The sequence below is a fragment of the Dermochelys coriacea genome, chromosome 6 (assembly GCF_009764565.3).
Source record: "Dermochelys coriacea isolate rDerCor1 chromosome 6, rDerCor1.pri.v4, whole genome shotgun sequence".
NCBI classification, from domain to species: Eukaryota; Metazoa; Chordata; order Testudines; family Dermochelyidae; genus Dermochelys; species Dermochelys coriacea.
This window is the reverse complement of record NC_050073.1, coordinates 25,243,444-25,262,082: the sequence shown is the minus strand read 5'-3', so window position 1 is coordinate 25,262,082 and position 18,639 is coordinate 25,243,444. Positions and strand designations below refer to the sequence as shown.

The window sequence follows — 18,639 nt, the reverse complement described above, 5'->3', positions numbered from 1 at the left end:
AATAAACTGAATAAATATTTAGTAAATATTTTGTATGTTGGATCTCCACATCAAGTTTTGGAGCTTTCCTCATGATACGGGATTTTTTATAGGTGCTGAGGAGCCTGTTTTTAAAAGGTTTCTCTCTCTTTTTCTTTCTTGGCATGGTGATTCATGGTTATTCAGGGGGTGTGTGTGTGGGCGGGAATTCCCTCCTTTTATTTTTGACTAAGGTTTTCTTTTCAGTTTCAAGTTGCTTCAATGCTTCCCCATTAATTTTCATGGTCCACCTTTCTCATTTCTGGATTGTACAATGCTAAGTAATTAAAGCTAGTCTTGTCTGGCTGGGCAGGTGGCCCCTGTGTGTCTGATTGTTTCACCTCCCTGCAATGAGGTGTAGCTGAATGCTGCAGCACAAATTATGAGCACAGGTTTATATACACAAATACATAAACTCATTACCACAGTTTGTATATGTATCTTATAATAACCAACAGGTTCAGCACATTACAAGTTTCATAAGAGACCTTGCTTGACATATTTAAACACAGTAATATTGTATACAACCAGTTGATTCAATTGCACATTCTTTGGGCTTCAGACTCCAGATCTCCCTTTGGGGTGTCTAGACCTTAAGTGTCACAAATGAAGAAATATCAAAACAAAAACAAAACAAAAAAAACCCCAACTCTGTAGCGTTTCTTCAATCAACCACTGCATTCAAGTGGATTAAGCAGTTTTCTTGTTTGATTAAGAAAATTTTCCAATTGCAAAATCCAGATTTGCTAAAGTCCATAGCAGCTCCCATTCCACCAGCATCGCGAGGCTGTGCATACATCCTACAAGAAAACAAAAAGCCTTTTCAGCTTTAGTAGATATGGTACTCACAATCCTGTTGCCAGTCAATCTAGGGGGCTCTCTTTGACTGCAGTTATGTCACAGACAGTGGACAGCTCATCTAAGGTTTCTTCTGGATGCTACAGGAGCAGTCCAGTTCTGGTCAGCCCATCCATGCTCTCTTACACACTCCAAAAGGAGCTTTCTCCTCTCTCTCAATTCAAAAGGAACTTTGTCCTCTCTTCTCCCCACTCCAAACTGGTAGGCAGGGTCTGGTTGTAGAAACTCCAGCACTGAGCCCTATGTCCCCCCTTTCTGCTTCATATACTTTGGATGCCTCCCTGCAGATGCAGTTTCTGTACACACTTTCTTACTGGTGTCTTTTATTATAGCAGCAACATAATGCAGTCACCGCACTCACTTAGTGGAAACACAGTCAATAACACACCCTTCATGGGCTACTGGAATTGTGCCTACAACTCTGGGCCTTAGGACTACAATCATTCATCTGAGGAAACTCAGAAATCGAGGGAAAAAAACTGGAACACATCTTATTTCTACAGGAGAGGTGGAGAAAGAGATTTCCAGGGGGGCAGTGACCTCTCATGCGTGCCTCCCCTTAGCTACAGGACTGATGCTTCTGTCTTCCTCCAGCAATCTAGGGGTGCACAAAGTGATAGGTATTATATACAGGATATTTTTAAAAGAATTGCCATGCCTCTTGGCTTTGGTAAAATTTCTAAGACTAACAGTAGTAATTAATCTATTTACAAATCATTGCCATGTAAATATCAGGGACAAATGATAATCACTACCACAGTGAGCTTTGTTTAGAGAAACCTTATACAGGACTGGTTTCAGAGTAGCAGCCGTGTTAGTCTGTATTCGCAAAAAGAAAAGGAGTACTTGTGGCACCTTAGAGACTAACAAATTTATTAGAGCATAAGCTTTCGTGAGCTACAGCTCACTTCATCGGATGCATCCGATGAAGTGAGCTGTAGCTCACGAAAGCTTATGCTCTAATAAATTTGTTAGTCTCTAAGGTGCCACAAGTACTCCTTTTCTTGTTCCTTATACAGGACTATAACCATCAGATTTCTCCCCCTAACTGGGTGCAGCCACCATTCTCTCACACTACCCAGGATATGTTGTTGCTGGTGATAGCACCAAATGGAGCTGAAGTTTCTGATTCACACATACTTCTCAAACCAGCGAGTCCATGGAATGTTAATATTCAAGAACAATGGACAGGTGTGCTGGGGTTTGGGTTTTTGTTTTTTGTGTTTTTTTTTTTTGCAGGTGAGTGTACTTTGAGTATTGAATAAATGGTAACTAAACTGGTGCATTATTTTCCCATAACAACCTCCCACATTTTTTGAGCCATTTCTCTAGTTTTGGACTCTTTTTCGTCTCCCAGAGAGAGGCTAGCAGTAGCCTGGCAGCTACAAAACTCCTTCATTTCTCTTCGGGTGACTGTCCGCCAGGCATTACACTTTTGTCGGGGTAGGGCTTTGGGCGATGGGGTGGGGAGGTGGCAGCTGGTGGGTCAGTGCTTTTAAAAACAAAGAAGTCCCAGCTTTTAGTGTTTGCGTGGGGGAGACACAAACGCACAGCCAGAAAATGAGCGGTGTTTCCGTGTGCAAAGTACAAGCCATGCAGCCTGCCAGCTCCTCGCCCATCCCCAGGCTACACACCCCACGCCCTTCTCGGGGCCAAAGATGCCAGAGAGAGAAAGTAGAAGCGAAACAATGTCCCTTCGCCAGCCGGACGGGCAGAGCTCAGGCCCGGGGCAGACGGAGCAGAGCGACCGCCGCCCCCGGGCGGGCCATGGCGCGGGCAGGGGGCTCCCCTGGGCAGCGGTGCCTGCTGCTCCTGGGTCTCGGCGGCCTGCTGCAGCTGGCAGGTGACCAAGCGCTCGGCTGGGGGGCGGCCGGGAGGGAGACCCTCGGGCCACAGCGATGCGAGAGTTGCGGGCGGCCCCGGGACAGACTCGGGCCAAGCAGCGGGTGCCCCCGGGCAAAGGGGGGCTGGGTGGGGGGCGGGGGTAGCGCCCAGTGTCCCCGGCGTCCTGAGCCTGCAGCGGCACCAGGAGCTGCGGGAGCGGGGGCCCTGGTCCCGCCTGCGGCCACGCTGCAGCAGGGTGGGGAGGGGGAAGGGTTTTGAGGGGCTGCCCCCCCCCCCTCATTGCAGGGCTCAGTTTGCCTGGCACAGCTGGTGTCTTGGCTTTAATTCTGTAGCTGCTCCGTGGTCCGATTCCCTGGCTGGGCCCCAAAACTCCCTCGCCTCTTTGCCAATCCGATCTGGCCGCTCCCTGGGGCTCAAGGGTTATCCTGGGCCTGGCTCTTAGTTTAAACCAGACGTTTAATATTTAACTTACAAAGGGCCATTCGTTTAAAATGTCACAACCGGAGGCTGAGTCGGGGGGGGGGGGGAGGTGATGCTAGTGAGTCAGTGACAATCCCCAGGCTGACTGGCACCAGAGCGGTTCTTTTCACTCTCTTTATTCATTAGGGTTTGAGTGTTAGGTCTAACAGAATTAGATCTCAAGCCACTACCAGCCTAAACTCCCCCTGTATTTTCAATGGCGTGGCCTCTGCTGTGCTTCCTGTTCTATATGCTAGGGTTGTGTTGCTGTGTGCTAGTAGGCAGTTGCCCTTAACCCCCAAGTTGGCTACATGGGGAGGAGCAAAGTGGCTCCCCTCTATCAGTAATTTGTACAATCAGCTGTTCTTAAATTAGTTAAAAACACATTGGGACTTATTTATATGAACTGCACTTACATTTTGCATTTAAAGACTGATCTTGCAATGCAAAATTGCCCTTATTCAAAGAGTGCAGCTCACATAAATGAGTCTCAGTGTTCTTTAACAAATTTTAGCACAGCTCATTGTGCAAACTTTTTATTTATATATAAATAAAATATAAGTTGGTTGGACTGGAGTCTGGGACAAGCTATTGCCACTTAAACTGCATACCTCTAGGCTGGTGCTCTTTTTAAATAGGCAAGAGCACATGAAGGATTGCAGTATCAACACACTTGTGCTGGTCTGTTGCTGTGTTGATTGTTCAAGATGGAAACACTCAATTCAGGAGAAAAAAAAGAAGAAGGTATCTGTCTACCTCCCTTCTAGTAGATTCAGATTTTCTGACTATGATTTACCCTCCATGCCAGTGCATAGCACCCTTTAAATCGTGGCCAGAGTCATGGGGGTAGCGGCGGCAGCTGGGAGCCTCAGGGCACGGCGGCAATTTAAAGGGCACCAGGTTGTGGACCTTTAAATCACTGCTGGAGCTCTGGAGTAGCGCTGATGGCAGTGGCTGGGAGCCCCGGGCCCTTTAAATCGCTGCTGGGCCATGCTGAAGGCCATGCCAACATGTCTACACTTCACTGTTATCTATGCTAGCTAGCTTAAAGCTACTACAGGTATGCTTACATGTGCTACAATCACATTTTTCATTTCGAGTGCAGGCATACCCTGCATGACCACTAAAATAGGCTTGTAAAAGGATGCCAGCTATTTCTGTGGGACCAGATCCTTAGGGCTGGTTATGCAGAAGCAATGGATGGGGTAACCCCTCACTGCCATATAAACTGGGATTTATCCCACAACAGTTGGCTCAGTACAGGAACATCTCACCCCTTCTTCACAGAAGCAAGTTGGGGAAGCGTTTTGGAAGGGAAGAGGAGCTCACATAAATCAACTTTTTGCCTCTCTAATGAGCTCCCACTATCCCAGTTCCTCTCCATTACTTGGGCTGCAGTATCACACAGCTACCTGATGTGGTATGGAGGATGGGACCAAGATCTCTGTATTCTAAAATATTTTTCTTTTTCTTTTGTTTTGTAATATCCTTCTACTTCTCCACCTCATCACCTCCTCTGGCTGCCAGCTCCCTTTCAGTGCTGTCAGCTGAAAGGGCTGCATTAGGGGAGAACATCCCTTTTTAAGTTCCTTTGGAGGCAGTGGGAAGAGAGAAGATACCAACCCACTATCACACAAATCACGGCGCTATAAATTTGCAGTGCCTTGCTGATATCCTACTTCCACCACTACCACCAGGGTGCAGGAATCATTCTGCCTCTGTGTAGGGGTGCGGATGAATTAATTGGCCACCCATTATGGAGGGGTGGGGTTTCCCCCTCCACATCTGCTGAAGTTGCCTCCATAACTGTACAGTGCAGTTGGGCTGCATAGGTATGGTGGGGTGGTTCCCCACTGCTTCAAGATTCTGCAGTAATTAAATTCTTGAGACCACCATTAGGCCTCCTATGGTCTGTACAGGTCTTGTCAATGCAATGAATACTGTAAGAAAGTGATACAACCTCCACTCTATCCCCTGGTGACCTTCCTCATGCTCAGCACATGCCATCTCTTGTCATCTCTCCACTCTATGGAGTGTTATACAATGATTCCTGAAGGTCCTGGTATGTGAGCAGTCAAACTGCCTGAGCTCAAGAAGTTGAAAATCAACAACACTGAACCAAATGTGAATGCACCAGACTTAGGGGGAGATCACCCATTTGAGAGACAGATGTTGCAGTTCTCTATATTATTTGGTGATGCTGCATTACATTGTCCTGTGTGTACAGGATGCAGAAAATACAGAATGCAGCAAATAGAGACAAGAGCAGAAATGTACCTGAATGGAAACAGTGTCCCCAAGCAGGCCCATAGGCAGCCATGCAAAAAATGTGTATAGGGAGACACCTTTTCTATTACCGTTGTCATTTAGACGTGCCCAAGATTGAGATCCTGGAGTTCTTTCCTGGCTATTTTGAAACAGCCTGTGGAAGTCTGACACATTTCCAAAGATAGATTTTATGCATCATCTGTCTCCCCAAAGGGAAGGGAGAATTTTTTATTTCAGAAGGTGGAGGAAGCTACCAAGGAGAGGCTGATCTAGATTTGATTTTGACAAATAGGGAAGAACTGGTTGAGAATTTGAAAGCGCAAGGCAGCTTGGGTGAAAGTGAACATGAAATAATAGAGTTTATGATTCTAAGGGTATGGTTACACTTGCAGATGTAGAGCGCTTTGAGTTAAACCAGCCTTCATAGAGCGCAGTAGAGAAAGCGCTGCAATCTGTCCACACTGACAGCTTCAAGCACACTGACGTGGCCACTTTTGCGGCACTTGCTGCGGCATTCGGAGCGTTGCATTATGGGCAGTTATCCCAGCATACAATTGACTGCAACATGCTTTTCAAATGGGGGTGGGGTGGAGTGGAGTGCAAGAGGGAGTGTGTTGTGTGTATGTGGGGGGAGAGAGAGCGGGCTTTTGGGGGGCTGAAAGCATGTCAGCATGCTGTCTCTTAAGTTCAGACAGCAGTAGACCTCCCCCTCCCTCTCTCTCTCTCACACACAGACAGCATTCCACAGTAATAGCTTGCTTTGTCTCGGAACTGGCTGTCAGAAACGGAGCTTTTAAAGGGCCTGTTTCAGAGTAGCAGCCATGTTAGTCTGTATTCGCAAAAAGAAAAGGAGTACTTGTGGCACCTTAGAGACTAACAAATTTATTAGAGCATAAGCTTTCGTGAGCTACAGCTCACTTCATCGGATGCATTTGGGCATATCTGCATTCCTAGGCAAGTTCAAAACAACGACAAGAGTGGCCACTTGACTTAAGGGGATTATGGGACATTTCCGGAGGTTGATCAGAGTGCAGTAATGCAACACCTCGTTCACACTGACGCCCAGGCATTTCAGCCACTATGCAACAAGTGTTAATCTTCTCGCCGAGGTGGAGTATCAGCAGTGCTGTAGCTGTAAAGTCAGAGCGCTGTATGTACCTTGCCAGTGTGGACGGGGAGTGAGCTAGGGAACCCAGGGCTGCTTTAATGTGCTCTAATTTGCAAGTGTAGCCAAGCCCTAAGGAATGGTAGGAGGGAAAACAGCAGAATAAAGATAATGGATTTCAAGAAGACAGACTTTAGCAAACTCAGAGTTGGTAGGTAGGATCCCATGGGAAACAAGTCTAAGGGAAAAACAGTTTGAGAGAGTTGACAATTTTTCAGAGAGACATTACTTAGGGCACAAGAGCAAACTATCCCACTGCACAGGAAAAATAGGAAGTATGGCAAGAGACCATCCTGGCTTAACCAGGACAACTTCATTAGTCTCAAAATCAAAAAGGAGTCCTACAGAAAGTGGAAACTCGGTCAAATTACAAAGGATGAATAAAAAACAAAACAAAACACAAGCATGTACAGATAAAATTAGAAGGACCACGGCACAAAATTAGATTAAAATAGGTAGAGACATAAAAAGATAACAAGAAAACATTCTACAAATACATTAGAAGCAAGAGGAAGACCAAGGACAGGGGAAAGAGTGGGGAATGAGTGGGGAAGACAACAACAAAAAATGTGAAAATGGTGGAAGTGCTAAATGCTTTTTTTGTTTCAGTTTTTACCAGAAAGGTTAGTAGCAATTGGACTTCTAACACAGTGAATGCCAGTGAAAATGAGGTATGATCTGAGGCTAAAATAAGAAAACAACAAGTTAAAAACTACTTAGACAAGTTAGATGTTTTCATGTCAGCAAGGCCTGATGAAATACATCCTAGAATATTCAAGGAGCTGCCTGAGGAGATACCAGAGACATTAGCGATTATCTTTGAACACTCATGGAAGATGAGAGAAATTCCAGAGAGCTAAAAGATGGCAAATGTAGAGCCAATCTATAAAAATGGGAATAAGGACAACCTGGGGAATTACAGATCAGTCATCTTAACTTCAGTACCCAGCAAGATAATGGAGCAGATAATTAACACCTAGAAGATAACTAAATAACAGTCAGTATGGATTTGGCAAGAACAAATCGTATCAAACCAATCTAATAGTTTTCTTTGACAGAGTAACAAGCCTTGTGGATGGGGGAAAGCGGTATATGTGGTATATCTTGACTTTAGTAGGATTTTTGATACTGTCTCACAAGACATTCTCATAAACAAACTAGGGAAATATAGCCTAGATGGAGCTATAATAAGGTGGGTGCATAACTGGAAGGAAAACCATTCCTAGTTATCAAGGTTCACAGTCATGCTGCAAGGGCATATTGAGTGGGGTCCTGCAGGGATCGGTCCTTGGTCCAGTTCTGTTCAATATCTTCATCAATGATTTAGATAATGGCATAAAGAGTATGCTTATAAAGTTTGTGGACAATACCAACCTCGGAGGGGTTGCAAGTGCTTTGGAGGATACGATTAAAATTCAAAATGATCTGGACAAAGTGGAGAAATGGTGTGAAGTAAATAGGATGAAATTCAATAAGGACAAATGCAAAGTACTCCACTTAGGAAGGAACAATCAGTTGCACACATACAAAATGGGAAATGTCTGCCTGGGAAGGAATACTGCAGATAGGGATCTGGGGGTCATAGTGGATCCCAAGCTAAATATGAGTCAACAATGTAACACTGTTGCAAAAAAAGCAAACATCATTCTGGGATGTGTTAGCAGGAGTGTTGTAAGCAAGACACAAGAAGTAATTCTTCCACTCTACTCTGTGCTGATTAGGCCTCAACTGGAGTGGTGTGTCCAGTTCTGGGTGCCACATTTCAGGAAAAATGTGGACATATTGGAGAAAGTCCAGAGGACAGCAACAAAAATGATTAAACATCTAAAAAACATGACCTATGAAGAAAGATTGAAAAACATGAGTTTGTATAGTCTGGAGAAGACAAGACTGAGGGGGCATGATAAGTTTTCAAGTATATAAAAGGTGGTTACAAGGAGGAGGATGAAAAGTTGTTCTCCTTAATCTTGAGGCTAGGACAAGAAGCAATGGGCTTAAACTGAGGCAAGGGAGGTTTAGGTTGGACATTGCGAAAAGCTTCCTGTCAGGGTAGTTAAGCACAGGAACAAATTGCTGAGGAAGGTTGAGGAATGTCTGTCTTTGGAGGTCAAGAACAGGTGAGACCAGTGGTTCTCAACTTATTTACCATTGTGGGCTGCATATGCAGCTCTCTATGTGTTATGTGGGCAGCATCCACCCAATATATAAACTACCTGTATGGCCCTGAGGATGTCACATGGACCACAGCTGTGTGCTGATTGGGCCGCAAGTGGCTTGCAGGCCGCGGGTTGAGAACTACTGGATTAGACAAACACCTGTCAGGACTGGTTTAGTTATTACTTATTCCTGCCTTAAGTGCAGGGGACTGAACTATTGAGGTCCCTTCCTAGTCTTACACTTCTGTAATTCTGTGACAAGGAATTGGTGGTGTTGTGTCCCTCTTCCCCTCACCCCAGTGGTGATGGGAACCCAGCAGCAGAGATTTTCCTTTAGAGGAGATGCACAAGTGGCTTCTGACTGGGACACTGAGTCTAGTGCTGAGGGCACTAGCCTGGGACTCACCTGGGTTAAGTTCTCCACTCCACAACAGACTTCCTGCTTGGCCATGGGCAAGTCATTCAATCTGTCTGTGCGTCATATTCCAATAGGTTAATTGGGGATAATAGCACTTCCCTACCTCACAGGGGTACTGTGAGGATAAAATACATAAAAGATTCTGAGGTGCTCAGCTATTATGGTAATAGGGTCCATATAAATACTTGGGATGGATGGATAGATACATAGAATGCACAGTTCTCTTCCATCAGGTGCTGCTGTAGTTCTACCACAAAGCTCCAGTGCATTACATGTAATATGCATTGTATTCTAATTGAACTTCTAAAGTTCCTCCTGCACTAAGGACCAGGGCCACCCAACTAGCCTGTGTTATCTCTATTATTTCAGTCAAATAAAAGCAAAATTGTTATTCATAAAGCCATTATCAATTTAGAAAGGAAAGCTTTCATTAGATTTCCATTGAGACAGGTTACAGAGGATTATGGGTGAGGAAACAGGCTACTAAAATATGAATGATCCTTCAGCCAAATAACAGCTTTAAAAGGAACCTTGCCTTTAGGATGTATTGCTCAAAATATATACTTTCTGTTTTTGAAGAAAGTCTTCAAGTGCTGATGGGAAGCACCCCACAAATAGTGTCACTGAATGATAACATCTCCATACCATGCAAGATCTCTGGGTACAATACAGCAGAACTGGATATCAAGAATGTGGGAGTTACCTGGTATCTTAAGACTCCGAGAGCAGACCAAAAAGAGGAAGTATTCACATTTCTTACTGGAGACCATATTCCCCTTAGAAATGCGGCCAGTATGTCTGACAGTGACCTGAGACGAGGAAATGCTGCACTCTCTCTCCCACAGATACAGTTTAAGGAAGCAGGAACATATACCTGCCAAGTTACTGTCACCCCTTTTGATGCTCAGGGAACAGTTGTTTTAGAGGTGGTTGGTAAGTGATTTTATTGTAGAATTTCTTTCCTATTGTATCCTGGGGACTTGAAGGCAGATTATTTGAATATGGGAGTCAATCTTAGGGACTAGTTTCCTCACCCCACAGAGCCCCTGTGGAGGAGTGGGAATTGCATGATATAAATGGAATAGCCCAAGAAATTGGGTAAGTTGTGCTGCCAGTAATGATGGCAGGAGTTTGGTGAGCACACCTGCCCTGGGAACGTATATGTGGATTGGCAATCTTCATCTTTGGGTTTTGTCCTAGTATTTTCTATAAATCTCCATTTTAGTTACCTTGGAGAAGGCACAATCCCTGTTCTCTATTCACTGTCACTTTCCTTGCTACAAGCAGAGAATACTGCAGCTCATTTTCCCCTGCAACATCTCCACAGTGGTATCAGTCTAAATATTCCATGATTTTTTTGCAGATGAGGGGAAATATGGATCTAAATAAGCCTGTTTGTCATAATCGCTAAGGTTCTAGCTAGATAAGGTTTTCATTATCCAAACCTTAGATTTGCAGTGGCATTTTCACTAGTCAGAAATGCTCTAAATCTGAGACACTATTATTCTCTCTCTATAAATTGTTGTTAGAAATAGCAGAGAACAACAAAACTGCCAAGGTCCTAATGAACATTAGTGCTGTTTATCATCCAAGTAATATTCCCTACTGCAGTCATATTTCTGGGGAAAAATGACTCGTTTAGGGAAAAAAGATGAAACATTGCACATATCAGACATTTAGGTACTGTGTGTGTTACAACAAAACTAACATTATTAAAGTGTCACCATAGCTATGACTATAACCGTAATCTAACTTTTTTCTCCATACAGCTCAACCATCTGTCAGCCTGTCTCCAAAGGAAGTTACAATAGAAAGCGACAAGGAGAAGACTCTGTCATGTGAAGTCAATAAGTTCTATCCAAATTTGGTTGACATTAAGTGGATGAAGATTTCAAAGAATAATCATGACAGTAGCGTAACAGCAGAGGATATCTGCACAGGAGCCTCTGTAGAAAATGAAGATGGCACATTTAATGTCACTAGTAAATTAAGGCTGCAACCATCTTTGCAAGATAATGGAAATGTCTATAGATGTATTGTGAGTCACAAAACATTTTCTGCCAAGTTACTTCTCAATAGCACCTTGACTGTCACAGGTATCCATCCACTTTAGGGTCTTATCTCTTTTCTTTTGATATGTCATGTGTTCCAGAATGCTGTGGCTAGACCTCTTTTGAAGGAATTTAAACCATGTCAACCTTTTGCTATCCCTGGGGTGCAGTTATATCAGGTGTTACTTAGGACAGACAGCGGGGCAGGAGAACTGGCCATGCAATGACACTCAAAGAAACAACTGTGGAGTGGGAGGAGTGGCAGAGCATCCCAGGAGTGCCAGTCTGCAAAAAGAAGAGGTTGAAATATGTTGGCGCCACGGACGCCTTTGGATATTAGAGCTGTTCCAGGTGCACCATTTTAGTGGCGTGTATTTTTGGTGGTAGGTCAGGCTAACAACATTTTGGTGCCTCTCTGAGCTCACTGAGTTGATCCAGACTTGTCTTTAACAAAAGGTTGTTTTTGACTCTACAATACATTGCAACACTTTTTTGTGGTCTTCATCTGTGAAGGTTTGTAAATATGTTAATGTTTGAAGTGGGCATTTCAGTACTCTTAGTGGTCTCTTATTATGACCTTTGGAAGCTCTGATCTGATACAACAAAACATACCTGGCAGTTATTCTGTGGTCTCTTTTGTAGTTCAATGGGTTATAATTTTAGGCCTACTTTAACTTTTCTGTGACATTTCAAATATTCAACAAGGACATGAAGGAGTAGATATGTTTCATTACATTCTTTGATTTGAGCAAGTTTAGGATTATCAGATTTTTTTTTCCATTCACAGCCCCCAGGTCCGATTCAAGCATTTTAATTGGAGCCATCATTGGAACAATAATAGCCTGTATTATTGTGCTCGGTTTGGGAGTTTTCATGTACAATAAGTGTTTTAAGAAAAGTAAGTAGTTTTAAAGGTGCACTGTGCTAATGAAATCCTAATGGAAACTAATAAATTTAGAATATTCACAGATATTCACAAGAGCTAATACTAGTGGACAAACTAACAACAATCAGTACATCACAATGCTCTTTAGCCACCCATCAGTTAACTGAAGGTTATCAAATGTCCCAAAAGCAGGGCACACCATTGCTTTTGTTCCCCTGCTTATCCAACCCCCACATTTTCACTGAATCCTTCAGATGCCTCTGAAGCCCTTTGGGAAAAAATTAGGTATTATTTTGTATTTGACTAGAACATTTTAAACAAATTGGAACATGATAGGTATTAAATAGGAGAAGTGACAGGCTTGGTAAGAAATGCTCTGCTTTCATATACTGTCACAAAAGGATTTGCTCTTAAAGTTGCCTTTTATTGGTTTAGTAGGTGAGAGTGTCATTCTGAATTCTTCCATACAAACACAGCATCAGTAGTAATTGGAATTAACTTAAAGTGATAACTTTTAACAATATGATCTATTTTTTTAGTACTAACTGTACAGAAAAAATACTGATACATAAAAAGGGAGATGTAACCCTTGCTCAGATACCCCTTTATTGAGAAAGATTCATGTGAAAGACTAAAAATTTGAGGACTATATGTATCTGACCATATAGTCACTTATCTACTAAGGACTATGGAGAACAAACAACAATTGGGGCATTTGAATCAAGGGAATTCAACCATATGGCATATTAAAAAAAAATCAGCATTGGTAAAGATAGTTAATGTTGGTAAGCACAAACTTTAGCATATAGAAATACAGTGTAACTTATGCGCAGAGATAGAAAAATTGCAGTTCATTTTTTAGTGTCATTCTTCCCAACATGGTGCATTGTGCAACTAACTTACATATTTTCATATTTTATTGCAGTTCCACCAATAATAATGGTATTCATAGGGAATGTGGAAATGAAGCATTTAGAAGAAACTTCTTTGTATTGTCAATTTTCTGGCTTTCGTCCAAAACCTATAACTGTAACTTTTTTTCTGAAAAAGTATCTACAAAAACAAAAGGAGAAAATTTACTGTTGGAACAGTGAAAAGGATGACATCCAACAAGATGGGGAAAGTGCTGCTCTCCTGACTATGTCAAAGAATTTTCAGTTTCAGATATACTTGAAGTCACTAGATAATGGCACTTATGAAGTTCCATGCATCATTCATATATCTCCAAACGTGCATGAGCTAGACAAGGCAGAGCTTTCTCTTGAAATTATACACGAGGCCCTTCAGCAACATCCTGCTATTGAAACAACAACACTGAAGGTCATAGGTAAGCAAAGTGCTTTGCAGTACGCAAAGTTCAGTTATTGTCTGAATTAAGAACATAACTGCCCCATACTGAGTCAGAGCGACTGTTAATCCAGCTCAGTATTCTGTCTCCGGCAGTGGCCAGTGCCAAAACTTCAGGGGGAGCATACAGAACAGGGCAATACTGGAGGCAATACCTATCTTCCCCTCCCGCACAGTCAGAGGTTTAGAGACACCCAGGACATGGGGTTATGTCCCTGACCATCTTGGCTAATTGACATTAATGGACCTACTCTCCATTAACTTATCTAGTTCTTTTTTTTTTAAACACAGTTATACTTTTTGGCAATCACAGCATCCTATACCAGCAAGTTCCACAGGTAAACCACGTGTTGACTGAAACAGTACTTCCTCTTGCTTGTACTAAACTTGCTGACTGTTAATTTCATCGGGTGACCCCTGGTTTTTGTATTGTTGGAAAAGGTAAATAACACTTTCCTATTTATTTTTTCCCACACCCTCCAAAATTGTATAGACCTCTGTCAAGGTTCCTTCCCCACTCTGAACTCTAGGGTACAGATGTGGGGACCTGCATGAAAGACCCCCTAAGCTTATTCTTACCAGCTTAGGTTAAACGCTGCCACCACCAAAGTGTTACACAAAGAACAGGGGAAGTGCCCACTTGGAAGCGTCTCCCCCCCCCCCAAAATATCCCCCCCAAGCACTACACTCCCCTTCCTGGGGAAGGCTTGATAAAAATCCTCACCAATTTGCATAGGTGAACACAGACCCAAACCCTTGGATCTTTAGAACAATGAAAAAGCAATCAGGTTCTTAAAAGAAGTTTAATTAAAGAAAAAGTAAAAGAATCACCTCTGTAAAATCAGGATGGTAAATACCTTACAGGATAATCAGATTCAAAACATAGAGAATCCCTCTAGGCAAAATCTTAAGTTACAAAAAGACACAAAAACAGGAATATACATTCCATTCAGCACAGCTTATTTTATCAGCCATTTAAACAAAACAGAATCTAAACGCATATCTAACTAGATTGCTTACTAACTCTTTACAGGAGTTCTGACCTGCATTCCTGCTCTAGTCCCGGCAGAAGCATCACACAGATAGAGAGGTTGTTTCCCCCACTTCCAGCTTTAAAAGTATTTTGTCTCCTCATTGGTCATTTTGGTCAGGTGCCAGCGAGGTTACCTTAGCTTCTTAACCCATTACAGGTGAAAGGGTTTTCCTCTGGCCAGGAGGGATTTAAAGGTGTTTACCCTTTCCTTTATATTTATGACAACCTCTATCATATTTCCCCTTAATTGTCTCTTTTTGATGCTGAACAGCCCTAATCTTTTTAGTCTCTTCTTGTATGGAAGTTGTTCCATGCCTCTGATAACCTTTGTTGCCATTCTCTGAACTTTTTCCAATTCCACTGTATCTTCTTTGAAATGGGGTAACCAGAACTGGACACCAGTATTCAAGGTGCCAGCACAATATGGATCAATATAGGGGCATTATGATATTTTCTGTCTTATTTTCTACCCCTTTCCTGGTAGTTCCTAACATTCTGTTAGCCTTTTTGATCACTGCTGTGTATTGAGCTGAAGTTTTCAGAGAGCTATCCATGATGACTCCAAGATCTCTTTATTCAGTGTAAGAGTTAGTTTAGACCCTATCATTTTTTACAACATGCATTACTTTGCACTTTTCAGTGTTGAATATCATCTGCCATTTTTTCATCCAGTGACCTAGTTTTTTGAGATCCCCCTGTAATTCTTTGCAGTCAGCTTTGGATTTAGCTATCTTGAATAATTTTGTAATGATTTTTGTTGACAATTTTATCATTGACAGATTCATAGCTGGCATTACAATAAAATATTTCTTCTCAAAATGAATATTAGCTCCACATTGCAAAGCCACCCGATAGGAAATTCAGGCAGCATTTAACCTTGGGTTTTTCATTCATGGCATTTTGAGGCTGGGTGCTCTTTGTTTCTGTGGTTATAAGAACTATTCACTTTGCCCCAGATTCCCTTTGCTTGAAGATCTATAGCTTTAGTTTCCCTTACTTGGCATTGCTGTTGGTAACATAGTATGTCCTATCTATGTGGTAATGTTAGTATTTCAGTACTGAATTCTTAGGTATCTTCTCATATTTTTCCAAGAGCTAGTAAAGTCACAAGGTGTTTCCCTAGTTTTCATTTGGACTGCTTGGAAACATGAATACTTATGAATAACAGACCCTTTTAAGTATTCAGAAAATATCATGTAAATTTTGCATTGGAGAACTTAAAGGTTACACTTGAGATATACATAGAGTTAAGAAGCAATTACAGATGCTGTGAAATATGCCTTGCTAGCATGCTGGCCTGTGCATCGTGGTCCAAAGAAAGCATGGTCTGTGGCATGTTAAAATTAAAGTGGCTTCCTTAATTGGAATAAAAACAATGAGTCCTTGTGGCACCTTAGAGACTAACGAATTTATTAGAGCATAAGCTTTTGTGGGCTAAAACCCACTTCATCAGATGCATGGAGTGAAAAATATAGTAAGCAGAATATATATTATAGCACATGAAAAGATGGGAGTTGCTTTACCAAGTGGAGAGTCAGTGCTAATGAGGCCAATTCAGTTAAGGTGGAAGTGGCCTATTCTCTACAGCTGACAAAAAGGGGAGAATACCCCGGGAGGGAAAATTACTTTTGTAGTGTTAATGAGGCCAGTGCAATCAAGGTGGCCCATTTCCAACAGTTGACAAGAAGCTGTGAGTATCAGCAGAGGGAAAATACTACCGACTCTCATTTAAAACCAGGGACTAACTGTATATTGAACTTGATCCCATAGCACAGAACTCTTCTACTGTGTCATTGACAACATGGGTGAGTTTAGCTGCTTAAAATAGATTTGTTGTCTTGGCATCACATATTCAGTGTTGGAACGGCAACTATTACATGTAGATTGAGAATTATTTTTTCCCCTGGACATTGTGATTTCAAGCTCTTTATAGCTTAATTGATCTTTTGTATCTGCTCCTAAAATTTATATATTGGGTCTAGAATTGAGATGACAGCTAGTCCTGCTTTCTCAAACTGACTGACTGCTTAGTAGAACAGCTATATTAGTGTGTAACTCTATATACAGTGCATTAATGCAGCAGCTTTCTGCCTAAAGTTAGAGGTAGCAGTATGTAATATCTGCTTTCTGTGCAGGATATAATATTGATAGATGTCCGAAGAGATTCTTCTTGTGGGCAGTGGAGTAGTTTTTCCTGAATAATCATTAGAAAATCTCACTTGCAAACATATGTAGAAATCTGCAGAGAGAGAGAAGCTTGAATTTAACTGCTTATTTTGTGATTCTGATCTTCTAAGTTCACCTTTAGGTGTACCTGAGCTCAATATTTTATTTGGCCTACTGTAAAATATTTTATTTGAGTGAACTATGACACTCATGTATGTTGAGTACAAAGTCTTAAGATAGCAAATGAGATGGATGAAGTAGAAGAGTCTAGACATAAGGTCTCCTGCAAGATGCTCAGCACCCCCAAATCCCATTGATTTCTATGGGAGCAGATGGCGTTCAGTACCTTACAGAACTGGTCGTGTGCTGATCATCACATTTTAAAAATCCGATTCTTGTTAAATGCGCAAATCTCATTGTTTTACTTACTAGCTATGCCAGTATTGGATCCAATCCTGTGTTCTACAGATGTGCCAAGACCAGATGAGCCTATAACTTTGACTTGCAGAGTTCATTCTTTTTACCCTGAAACAATTGAATTGGCGTGGTATAAAGATGATGATGGAGTGCCAGAGAAACCCTTCATTAGTGATGTGACAAGTGGACCACATGGACTTTTCTTCTGCACCAGTAGCTTAATATTACATCTTGCAGTTGAGGATATTGGAAGGAAATTCATATGCAAAGCTAAACTTAAAGGCTCACACCAGTATAAAGAATCTTCTTGGAAGCTGGAAAATTTGAGTAAGTTAATTCTCAAAATACTATTTTAATAGTAGAATGAAAACTGTAACGACCATCACCATAACACACACATTGCTTTTAAAAGGAAAAAATTATCGATCTCTGGGTCATTTTCTGCAGTACTCAGGTGCTCCCTTTTAAAAAGGTAAAATACAGCCCTCCACAGAGGGCCAGCAGAAGGCCTAGGCACCATCAAAGCCACATTTTGTGGATTTAACTGCTGCATAGGCTTAGCGCTGCTAGATCTTTGCATGGAGGTGAATTTCATCAAAAGGCCACATCCCCAGTAGGAAAAGGGGTGTCTTTTTATACATTAACACACGTTAAAATCCTATGGTAGACAAGACCATTGCAATTTTAAGAAGTAGGAGCTTTGGTGTCACCTCAGTGAGCTAACACGTATTAAAATATGGATTTTTACACATGTAAAAAACTGAAACAAACCACGTTTTTTCTTAGTGAAGACAAGGCCTCCATGTTCTATCTCTAGGCCAGATCTTACACTCCTTATTTAGGCAAAATACCCTTTGAAATCACTGCAGGTTTTGCCTGACTAGAAAATGAGTGGATAAGTGCAGGATCACGTTTTATACTTTTACTATCTAAAAAAGAAAACCAAGAACTAATTCCTCCCCCAGAGTTTTCTTTAAAAATCCTGTGCTTGGTTCAAGTTACCAACATTTCTTTTCTGATCCCAGACTGATGCCTGCACATGCAAACAGGTTTCAGAGTGATAGCCATGTTAGTCTATATCAGCAAAAACAAGTAGAAGTCCTTGTGGCACCTTAGAGACTACCACATTTATTTGGACATAAGCTTTCATGGGCTAGAACCCACTTCATCAGATGCATGGAGTGCAAAATACAGTAGCAGATATATGTACATAGTACATGAAAAGATGGGAGTTGCCTTACAAAGTGGGGGGTCAGTCTAACGAGACAATTCAATTAACAGTAGAATACCAAGGGAGGAAAAATCACTTTTTTAGTGGTAATGAGGGTGGCCCATTTCAAACAGTTGACAAGAGGGTGTGAGTAACAGTAGCGGGAAATTAGTATGGGGAAATTAGGTTTTTTAATGACCCATCCACTCTCAGTCTTTATTAGGCCTATTTTGATGGTGTCCAGTTTGAAAATTAATTCCACTTCTGCAGTTTCACGTTGGAGTCTGTTTTTGAAGTTTTTTTGTTGACGAATTGCCACTTTTAAGTCTGTAATTGAGTGAC

General features: G+C 41.9%; 1 protein-coding gene and 1 long non-coding RNA gene across 3 annotated transcripts in view; one reads left to right on the top strand and one right to left on the bottom strand.

The window, feature by feature from the left end:
- Nucleotides 1-441: 441 nt before the first annotated feature.
- On the bottom strand, nt 442-3,379 carry LOC122460827. Its single transcript, XR_006282362.1, has 2 exons — nt 3,194-3,379; nt 442-818 (listed from the first exon to the last, which is right to left on the bottom strand). It is a non-coding gene; the product is annotated as an uncharacterized LOC122460827 (long non-coding RNA).
- Nucleotides 2,422-18,639, top strand: part of LOC119857305 — a 34,193-nt gene continuing 17,975 nt past the window's right edge. For both annotated transcript variants that reach the window (XM_043517611.1, XM_043517610.1), the window contains exons 1-6: nt 2,422-2,719; nt 9,767-10,120; nt 10,957-11,283; nt 12,026-12,136; nt 13,050-13,451; nt 17,103-17,414. In XM_043517611.1, coding sequence (XP_043373546.1) covers nt 2,437-2,719; nt 9,767-10,120; nt 10,957-11,283; nt 12,026-12,136; nt 13,050-13,451; nt 17,103-17,414 — 1,789 coding nt within the window. In that variant the 5' untranslated portion in view covers nt 2,422-2,436. The remainder of the gene's footprint in view (nt 2,720-9,766; nt 10,121-10,956; nt 11,284-12,025; nt 12,137-13,049; nt 13,452-17,102; nt 17,415-18,639) is intronic.